The sequence below is a fragment of the Benincasa hispida genome, chromosome 11 (assembly GCF_027475165.1).
Source record: "Benincasa hispida cultivar pf3 chromosome 11, pf3_genome.v1.1, whole genome shotgun sequence".
Lineage (NCBI taxonomy): Eukaryota > Viridiplantae > Streptophyta > Magnoliopsida > Cucurbitales > Cucurbitaceae > Benincasa > Benincasa hispida.
In genome coordinates this window covers 75,404,428-75,415,888 of record NC_143488.1, presented here as the reverse complement: position 1 = coordinate 75,415,888, position 11,461 = coordinate 75,404,428, and the positions used below count along the sequence as shown (strand labels likewise).

The window sequence follows — 11,461 nt, the reverse complement described above, 5'->3', positions numbered from 1 at the left end:
TTTCTATATATATTATCAAGAGTAATTACAATTGATAGCATTTTTATGAATAATAACCAAGTGTATAACATCATTTAAAAAAAAATTGCAAATATAGACTCTTACCAGTAATATGGTCTATCACTGATAGATTCCTACCAATAATATGGTCTATCACTGATAGACTATTTAAATTTGGTCATATTTACAATTTTTTTACATTATGTTATATCTGTTAATACTTTGAATCTAATGTCTATATTTGTAACTGTTCCTATTATCAAATCAACAAAACGGTCTGTTGAGTAGTCAATATCATACAATGAACACCCTAATAATTCTATCGATACAAATTCATAAGAAAATACATGGTACCATCCATAGTTATCTACATCAAAATCTATGAGTGGTCTGTAAAATGCAAAATCTCTCTCCCTCTCTCAAGGTTGAGAAGTATATAATGGGAAGGTTCTATATAAAAGGGAAGATCAAATATTCAGCATAGAACAGCTTCCACAAGAACATGTAAAAGTTTGAAGCTGCTTCCTGCACAATGTATTAAAAAATATATAAAAATAAATAAATAAACAATAACAAACATTTAAAACATTACCTTTTTTTAGAAAATAAAGTTAGTTACATTAAACATATAAATTACATTACCTTGGTGTATTTTTCTTGATCTAATACTCTTGTCTGAAAAACAAAATTACACCCAAATTTATTAGGCTAGCTAGTGGTTAAAAACAGGATTATGATATAAATTTTATCAGTAATTGTAGTTGTATTTACTCTCTAAGAAAAATTATTTCAAATGGTAAAACTGTTGAAAATATTTACAAGATATAGTAAAATTTTAAAACTATCAATGATAGACATTGATAGATACTGATAGACCTCGAGGTCGATAGTACAAGCACTATGTCAGTTGGATTACGTTCTTGTTGGCAATCTAGACGCATTTTCCTTTATTTCATAATATGAAACATCAATAACAACAAGATAAGGCTAGAATTTCATCTTTAAATACTCTTTTTATCATTAAAGATCTCCGAGCTGTATTAGGATCAACAACATCCCAATATCGCTAGCAAAATAGAGCAGGAAAGCCATCGAAACCAGGAACCTAAGCTCAACCAAAGCTCGGCCTAATATAGTTTTCCACATAAAAGACCCACTTAGAACTTTCATGAATTTTTAACCTAACATGCTTATTAATTCATGATATTATCGCTATTTGATTCTATCATACCAACTAATTAAATTTTATTTAACGAGCATGTCAACTATCACGTCAATATTTGATAAATATCGATTGAATAAAAGCATAATAAAAATATAGAGGGAGAGAGAGACCTGAAAAATAAGACTCACTGCCATAATTGCATGAGTTGGTATCAATATGCTTAGCTTGAAAGCCTATAATTAAATTTTAAAAAAAATATTACACTTCTGAATTAAGTTATATAATTTTTTTATAAAAAAATCCAATTGTTATATTTAGCTTTAATTTTAACATAAAAATTAGACAGAGCAAAATATTGTTGATCTTTTATTATTCTAAAAACTGTTTTTAAATAATGTTAAGCCAAACAAATTTTCAAATTCAACCTTTTTAATTTTAAAGCAATTAACAAGTATTTTTAAACATAATTTCTAAATAGACTTCAAAGAAAACAAATACAATGATATAAATTGAGTTTAGTCCAAAACATTAGTTAATGCAATATTGACAGAAAATAAGTGGAAAATTCAAAAATGAAAATAATGTTAAAAATTTAAATATAAAAAGAATTAGAAAATGGAAAATAATATAAGATCTAGAAAGAAAATATGAACCTGAGGCATAAAAATGGCAGCCAAAATGGCAGCAACATAGTTCAGAAGAAGGATCCCTGAACCAAGAAACGCCAACCTTCTTACTCCAAGCTTTGTAGCAAAAGTTGTTATTTTATATCTGAAAAAAAAGTAATAAAGAAAAAAAATCAATTTTAACTCTAAACTCATGATTTATTCATTTGTTTATAATTTATAAAAACTTATTTTATTTAAAACTTTGATAAAAACCTATTAAAATACACATGAAAGATTATTTTGAGTAGTTGTCAAACATTCAAATTTCTTTAAAAATAATTTTTTAAAAAAAATTAAATACTTGAAAATATAATTCAAACACACCCTAAATCATTGTAAGAAATATTCTCACGTACATCTAAGGACTATAAAACATATATTTGGTATGTAATTAATAGGATATAGACAAACTTAATATTAAAACTATATTATTATTTTTTTCAAATGTATTGTAATTAAAGTGTAGGGGGAGAGAATCAAACCTCTAATCTCGACATCGATAATACAAATACTATGATAGTTGAGCTACGTTCATATTGGCATTAAAATTAGACTTTGATCAAGTTGTGATAGGGTTGTTTAATGATTGACTCTGTGCATTAATTTTTTTTTTTCCTTTTTGCATGGGTGCTTGATAAAATTAATGAATGAATTAGCCAACTTTGAATAAATGGTAAAAATTACAATATTTATTTAAAGTTATAGTTTAAAATTTAATTGAAAAGTTTAGGATGAAAATTCATATAACTGGATTAGATGATATGCAAAAAAGGAAAAAAGAAACATGTTTGAACTTTATATAAATATTTTTAAAAGTGTCTAGTTCATTTTCTTTTCTAATTACATTAGCTGCGCCAAAAAGTCATTAAGAAAAAAAATCTTAAGTATTTTCTAAAACACATGAAAATTGAATAGGTTAAAATCATTTTTAAAAAACAAGTTAATTTCAAGTTGACTTTAAAAATAATATCCTTTTAGCCTTTAGATTCTCCTAAAATCAAGTAAAAAAAATTAATTAATATTTAGTTTTTAATGTTATATTTTAAAAAGAAGAGTATCTATTTCTCGCCTAATCAAATCTATTTTCTATTTTTCATGAGTTAAATACATATTTTTTTTCAAAAAGTATACCATGATGTTTTTTTAAAACTAAAACTATTTTTCTTAATATTTAAAAATTAATCTATAAGAAACAAAATTTATCATAATAAACAATTATTTAAAATTTTAAATTATATAAAAAAATTTAATTACAATTCTATTTTAGTTATTAAATCTAAAATAAGATCTTCTTGTACTTATTTACCCAACATTCTGACTTGCTTTTTAAAGTTTGAGCTGAAATTTACTAAGCACTATTTTACTTTTGTTTTCTTTATTTTTTTTCTAAAAGCACGGTCGTCATCAATTATGTTAAATATTTCAGCAATCCCAAATGGAGCCATAATCCTTCACATATTGTATATTGTTGAACTCGAAGAAAAAAAAAGTTGCATATATTTTTAAATTGTGAATTTGTGAATAGTAATTTCATTATGAACAATAATATAAATACGGGTAAAATAGATGAAACTTACTTGCGATCACCTTCTATGTCGGAAAGATCTTTTGTTAGAGCAATGACCAAACCAAAAAGTGTAACAAATGTGGTGATAAAGGCCACAGGTGAGCTGCATTAGATACAAGATTTATAAGGCATCTCTTTGTGGTAAATTATCATCAAAAGTTAATGAAGATTTTTGAGCATTATTATTATCATTCATGATAGGGACAAGACCTTCAAACTATCTCCACAATGGTATGATATTGTCCACTTTGGACATGTTTTGTTTTTTATTTCACCCAAAAGCCCTCACTTATATACCCATGATCCTCCTATTATCTAACCAATGTGAGACTATCCTCCCTTCGAACAAAGGACCACCGAGCCACCGAGCCTCCCCTCGAACAGTCATCCATCCATCTAACTCATATCTAGGCTAACTCCTTTTCACCCGAGCATATCACCTATCCAATAGAGTTCAACCACGGATCACACCATGACTACTTCCAAGGCTCCACTGTACATCTTTGTTCGGCACCAAAGATTCTTAACTACTTCCAAGGCTCCACTATACATCTTTGTTCGGCACCAATGATTCTACCGAGCATGGTTAATTCAGGAGCATGGCTCTGATACCACTTGACAGGGACAAAACCCTCAAACTATCTCCACAATGATATGATATTGTCCACTTTGGGCATAAACCCTCATAGCTTTGTTTTTGTTTTACCCTAAAAGGCCTCATACCAATGGAGATAGTCATACTCACTTATATACTCATGATCCTCCTCTTATCTAATCAATGTGAGACTTTGGTCGAATTCCCAACAATTAATATAAAAATACTTTGATGTATCTCGAGCTACCATTATCCATTAGTCCGATAACAATTTGTCACATGTTATAAATCGTTATTTTTTAATATTTTTAATTTATTTTTTTTCTATGTTATTAGATGGAGTTACAGTTAGCTGCCTCAAGTGATACTCTAATAAGGATGACATTTTTACCTCCATTGGAATGGAAGTCCAAGAACAGATCTTGATGCATAATATACACCAAAGTTTACGAGAAAACCTCTTACCTGTAAAATTGTAGTTAACATTATTAACTAAGGAGAAATCTCTAACAAATTATGTTACAAATATCATTGTTCTAAGAATTCGACGAACTAACCAACTTGCACCTTAAATTTATACTTAATAATTAATGAACATAGTTTAACTGCGACAAAGTGAAAATAAGAAACAAAAATAATGTAAATGTCATCTCCGATATTGATCGATCCGACCCTAATAGGCCTTATAAACACTTTGTAGGTACCCAATCTAACCTAATTTTTGTTGTTGTGTTAAAAAGAAAAGAATAAGGTAACATACCAAAGCAATGCAGATGAAAGCAGCAATGGGGAATCTCTTCAATCTAAAAGGAGGAACAGTGTAAAGAGTTCCAAGTAATAGAGCGAAACAATACAAAGAACTGAGGAATGGGCCTGAATTAAGCATGGCCAATGATAGCCCAACCATCAAAAACGACGTCGTTAGGAACCAGGCTTCTTTCTTTGTGATATTTCCCGCCGCTATGGGCAAATATGGCTTGTTCACTCTGGAAAAGTAACAAAATAATAATAATAATAATAATATTTATTATTATTATTATTATCCAAATTTTAATTTTCGTGAAATAAAGCCTTAAAAAAAGTAAGTAGTAAAAGAGAAATCACGATAAATAAATAATTTTATATAGTATGTATATTTTTTTTCTTCAAAATATGTCCATGTTGTTTTTCTTTAAAAAAAATATATTCTTTTTAAGATTTTTTTTTTTTTTTTTAAAGCTATCTTGTACCTTAAAAAGTTAGAAACTAAAGAAAAGAAAATAAGCTATCTATACAAAATTATCTCCATATATATTCTTATAAAATCTTAATGAAATTCCCTTTTCGAAAAAAAAAAATCTTATAAAATCTTAGCAACATTAAAAAAATAATAATAACAAGAAAACGGAACACAGGGCCCATATGTCTAGATTTCATTCTCCAATCACTTGTAGAAAATATTTACAATTTTTTTTAAAAAAAAAATTCATAAATTATTATAGTATAATTTTTCATAGAGAAATGTACCTCGTAATTAATATATAGAGGTTAGAATATACATTTGAATAGTACTGAAAAAATACCATTTTAATTCATGTATTTTAGAGTTTATTCGTTTTTATTCTCTGCATTTTCAAACATCAAATTCTAGTCTTGCACTGCTAATAAATCTTAATTTCCATCCCTATAAATTCATTTTTATTGATTTTGATTAAATGATAATAATAATTTTCAATATGAAAATACAACATGAAAATATATTTCCAAAATTTATTATGAAAATATTAATATATAATAATTAAAAAAAATAATACACAGATCAACAGTAGAGACTAAGTAGATGCATTGAAAGTACAAATATGAGCCAAAATTAAGTAAGAAAAGTTTAATTTATCATCAAATATAAATAAATAGATATGACAGGGACAAGTATTTTCGTTATTTTTAGATTTTTTTAAAAATTAACAATTAAATTGGGTTAAAAAAACCTTCATATTCAATGCATATAATAAATATCATTGAATTTTATCCAAAGAAGATAGAGAGAGATTATATACTTGTCAATATCGACGTCATAAATCTGGTTGATGCCGACGATATAACTATTTCCACATAACAACTCCACTAGACCGCAAAGTGCTTTTGTTATAATTGACCACTTCATTAGATTTGGATTTTCAATCCACACTCTAGCCGCCAATGAACTGTGTATTCATAATATTACCCAAGTCATATTATAGAAATAATTTTTTTTTAAACCCTTAAATAAAGTTTACTTTTTTTTTTTTTTTTTTTTTTTTGACCATTTCCATTTTTCTGGCACATTTAAATAAAAGAATTATTTTATCATTCTTTACCTATAAAACACGATAACTATTCTAAAAATAAAAGGTGAATACGTTTTTTAGTACAACTATTGTGGAAGTGGGGGATCGAACCTCTCATCTTTAAAATAGAAGGACATGTCAATTGAACTAAATTTACTTTGACTTATTTTAATATTTAATCATAGGTTAAAATGCTAATTCCATCATATACTTTAGGTCTTATTTTATTCTAATTGTGTATTACTTAAAAGCTTAAAATGGGTGTTGCCCTAACTGATCCACCATTTCAGATAGTTGGTGGATCGGGAATCTAACCCAGCGAAGAAGGTAGGTTCAAGCTAAGATTCTGCTCGTAAGAGTAATAGTATGCTAGATCTTCGATTTTTTTAAGCAAGCCAGTGCGGGGAAGACTCACTTCCTCAAAAGTTGCATTAATGATAAAGATCTCTAGAGAATCCGCTAAAAAAAGATCGAACGTGTGGGAGGATATCCCCCAGAGAATCCGACAAGAAAGAAGATCAAAGAAAATAGATATGAGCAATATCAATCTTCCATTTCTAAGAGGAAATATCTAAATTAATCTTCCTACTTTTAATAAATTTCAAAATCAATATGGTAGTCTTCCAACTTTTGATCATTTATTACTAATTTTGTTTAAAGTATATCTATTAGCATTATTTCTATAATTTTAGAAATATAGTATATTTACCTTGTTTCTTTTTCTGTATACAAATTATTATCATTATTTTACCAACGTCAGTAAAATTAATTTCAAACTAACAATGATAATAAAAAATAATAATAAGATCGATCTAGGTAAATGGGCTAAATTGAATATTTGAAAATATAAGTAGTAAAATGGGATAAAACTCCTAGTACATCAATTAAAACAATATTTTAACTTTGATTTTAAAGCTAATTTCATGTAGAAAAAAATTTACATTTAAAAAATATATTGTCTAAATTAATACGATTATTAATTAAATATTTAATCCTTAAAGTCTTAAAATTCAAGGGTAAAGAACTCATGTTTTCTTTTATGTTTTCATATTCACGTAGTTGAGTTGTTTGGCAGACAACGAATTTTGTTTCTAAAAATTGGATTTTATGATCCAAACGGTAAAAATTCTAAAAACGACATTTTGATGTTTTCATTGTGTTCAGACTTTGAATTTTTGGATTCTAAAATGCATAATTATATTAAATAAAGATAAAAATATTTGGAAGCGCATTATATCATATTACAAACTAAATCTATTTTGTAAAATAATATAATATGTATTATGTAATGTATTATAAATTATATAACATTACAAACAATAATTATAAATTTTTTAACATAAATTATATTCATAAATGAATCAATAATAATTTATCGTCAACTAAATATTAGTGGATAACTACAATTAGTTTATTATTTATATAAATATATAGTATCAGGTTAAATAGGCTCTAAAATGATAAAGTTATTTATTTAAAATATAAATTGCAAGAAAGACAAGGTTGTAAAAATAATAATAAAACAAACAATTCCAAAATTACCATGAAGCCACAAGAGTTCCATAGAAGGTGTGAGGCCTGAGAAAGGTCCATAATGCCCTTCCAAAATCCCAAATTTGTTGTGTTTTTGCTTCTTCACCACAGCCATATTCCTTGGCTATTGCTTGGCTGCTCACCTCCTAATAGTATTCCAACGCAACCAAATTACTTTATTACCCTTCAAATGTTACTTTCAAATTGTAAAAATATAATTTATTCACTCAATTGAAACTGACCCAACTCTCAATTTTCATAAAGTAATTCATTTTTTCAAACTTTTCAGTCCACCAAATATATTAAAAAGTAAGGGAAAGAAAAAAAAAATACATATTGAGGGTTGGTGGTTGAAAATGTAGGAGAAGGGTCTACAAATTTGTTGAATATAAAGGCGAGAAATATTCATGTATCTAAGTGGTATTTAAATTTTTATCAATTTTTAAATATCAATAAAAAAAACCGAGAGGTTTAAATATTACTTTCGTTTCCATACTTTTGACTTTAGTCCATTTTAGTTCTTATACTTTTAACTTTTATGTTGATTATTGTATTTTCAAAATGTTCATTTTCATTATTGTACATTTTAAAATGATCATTTTGGTCTCATTATTTTCATTTTAAGAGGATCGAAATGATCAGTTTTTAAAAATTCAAAGGTAAAAAAGAATAAACGTTTAAAATGTAAGAAAATGAATATTTTGAAAATGTATAGACCAAAATGAATATTTTGAAAATGCGAAGGCCAAAATTTGATCAAAGTCAAGAGCATTTAGACCAAAGTAAATTTAAGCAAAATAATAATAATAATAATAATTTATATTGGAAATCATATGAAGACCATTCATTATTAACTAAATATGATTTAAAAAAAAAAATAAATGGATCAAATATAGCTACCAATACCTTAATTATTACCTTTTCTAAAACACAATATTTAATTGTCAAATTCGACTCAACTTACATACAATATGCGTTAGCAACTAAAAGATTTATGGTTTGAATCCTTAGTGTCTCTATTATACTAAAAAAGAAATAAAACTAAATATTTAACCAACCATCATGGAAAACGAGAGATTATGAAAAAGAAACAGTAAGATGATATCCTCGAATATTTCTCGAACCTAAATAAATATATAAAAATTTCAATATTATATATATAGAGAAGGGTTAAAATATGAACATTTCTCTCTCCTATTACTTTATAATTATTGTTTTGAGATATTTTTAAAAATAAAAATATTTACAATTTATAGCACTTTTGGAACTTTTGTTATAAAATATAAATATTTTTTAGATTTTTTTATTGATAAAAATTTTCCTTTTAATAAAAATAGAAAATATTTAAAAATATTTACAATTTATAGTATTGTATTTTTTCATATAAAGAAAACTGAAGATTTAAATTAAAAGACCTCTTTAAAAAATTAAAGCAAAAGAAATCAATAACATTCCCCATAAACACCCTCACAGCAATTTCAGATAAATTCGAACTAAATAAAAGAAAAATTATATATAAATACTCCAAACTAGAAAGGGAAGATTAAGAGAAAAAAAGAAACAGACCCGAAGACGTGGAGAACGATAACAAGGAGGTGTTTGGGAGCTTGTAAATAGACTAAAAGAGCCTCGAGAGAGCAACGGAGAGGGTCGAAAGTTGAGGGGTTTAATTGGTATTTTACGTTTACCAAACGACGACGTATCAAAGCTCTGAGAACCAGGGGCAGTGGCCGCCATTGTTAACAAAGACGAAGCCATTATTATATATGTTTCTGAAAGCTTGTTATATATAGTTGAAGAAGAATCAAAAGAAGTGAAACGGCTATTTATAGACATTTTTTTCTCTCTAGTCTAATCAATGAGATAATGTCTGGTCTCTTCTTTTGACTTCTAAAGGGAATAGATGGCTTTCCTATTTTAACTTCTATTTTACTTACATGAATTTCTTTGCAATATCTTTATATTTATTTAAGAAAATTCTTATAAATAGAAAAATCCTAAAAATATTTACACTTTATAGTAAAATGTTCTAAAATTGTGTGTACTTTTAAATTTTTTTTGCTATAAAATTTAAATATTTAAAAACACCCTTTATATTTATATAATATACATATCATGTAAGTCTTCGTATAATTTTTTAATTTCACATATATATGGTAAGAAAATCGACTTCCAGAGAAATAGAGAGAGAGAAAGGCAATGGAGGTTTCCTATAATGGTTTAAATCTACTTTAAAATAATATTCAAAATGGACTTAAATACTATAAAACTAAAACATTAGCTTAAACACTACAAAGACTAAAACATGCTCAATGGGATTTTATATATGAAATCAACATAAACTAAATAACATAATATAAAATGCTATATAACATGTAAAATTTAATACTCTAACACGACCCTAGCTTTAAACTTCAAAGAGTTGAAGTATATTCGGGTTGATATTTTAAATTGAAAAATATATTTATCTTGATGCGACACAAGACTGTTGTCTAATAAAAATATTATCATGTGACAATTTTTTAAAATGATTATTTATTTATTTATTTTGTGTAATAGGGAGCATGGGTTAAGTGTCACCCATACTAATCATTGATTTTTCAAATTTATAAGACGGATAAAAATAAAAGTTGTGATATCTAGTTAACTCAATTTATCTAAGTAAAAAATCTTATAAAAATTAATATAAATGCATACATACAAATTTTTTAAAAGTATTGACAATATGCGAGAGATAGACGAGGGAAGGAAGTATACAGAATTCTATATCAATAGAATATGTTTCATTTTTTAATTAATATTTAGGTTAAATTATAAATTTGGTCCCAAAAATTTGGAAAGACAAAATTATTTAGTTTCTATGGTTTTGAGAGTTGTAAAAGTTATTTATGAGAATTTTATCAAATCATAAATATTAAACTATAACTTTAGAGACCAAATTTTTCAATCATATTTCTACTTTAATCTCTTTACTTGGTCTAATGAAAAAACTTATATTGATTTTGAAAGAAGTCTACGGAATCCTTTTATTACAAATTAGTTATTGTTGTCATGCGACAAATTTATCAAGCGTTTTGTCTTGAAATTGCAATTAAAAATATGAGATGGATTAGAGGGGAAAAAAAGGATCAACACGGTCATATTTAAAAATATATTAACTAAAACAGGTGTACTAAAATTAAATGGACTAAGATGAACCCAATCTAAAATATAAAAATCAATTATCACAAAGGGAAAAAATAATAAATTATGAAAAGTATGCCAAAATAGTATTAGCTAAACACTTGTTTTCTTTTTGAACTGAGTGATAAAATTCTTAAATTGTGAACGTTTGATCCCTAGGAGGCGTTTGGTGCATGATAAAAGTAGAGAGTTGAGTTTAATTGAGTTGGTAATTATTATCTGGAGAGTTAAATTCTCTGGAGAGTTAAATTGTCTGTGTTTGTTTGCAGAGTTGAGTTGAGTTGATAATTATTGTCTGTGTTTGTTGTGCAGAGTTGAGTTGAATTGAGTTTGAAAGTCTGTGTTTGAGTGCAGAGTTGAGTTGAGTTGAATTGGGGGATCTGATGCAGGTTTTTGTGAATAAGATGAGTTATATATATATTTTTTTTATATTTTTTAGTTTTA

At 26.4% G+C, this 11,461-nt stretch overlaps 1 protein-coding gene across 3 annotated transcripts; it reads right to left on the bottom strand.

The window, feature by feature from the left end:
- Positions 1-229: 229 nt before the first annotated feature.
- On the bottom strand, positions 230-9,726 carry LOC120091489 (putative homogentisate phytyltransferase 2, chloroplastic). Of its 3 annotated transcripts, XM_039049554.2 has the most exons (10): positions 9,401-9,726; positions 7,844-7,980; positions 6,032-6,178; positions 4,756-4,981; positions 4,387-4,460; positions 3,411-3,503; positions 1,819-1,936; positions 1,336-1,398; positions 643-675; positions 230-525 (listed from the first exon to the last, which is right to left on the bottom strand). In XM_039049554.2, exons 1-10 carry the CDS (start codon positions 9,668-9,670, stop codon positions 451-453), a joined length of 1,236 nt encoding a protein of 411 aa, XP_038905482.2. In that variant the 5' UTR covers positions 9,671-9,726; the 3' UTR covers positions 230-450. The 3 variants fall into 3 exon arrangements, with proteins under 3 accessions (XP_038905482.2, XP_090163255.1, XP_090163256.1); XM_090307129.1 differs by lacking the exon at positions 643-675 and having other exon boundaries at positions 9,401-9,719; XM_090307130.1 differs by lacking the exon at positions 1,336-1,398 and having other exon boundaries at positions 9,401-9,719.
- Positions 9,727-11,461: the final 1,735 nt, after the last annotated feature.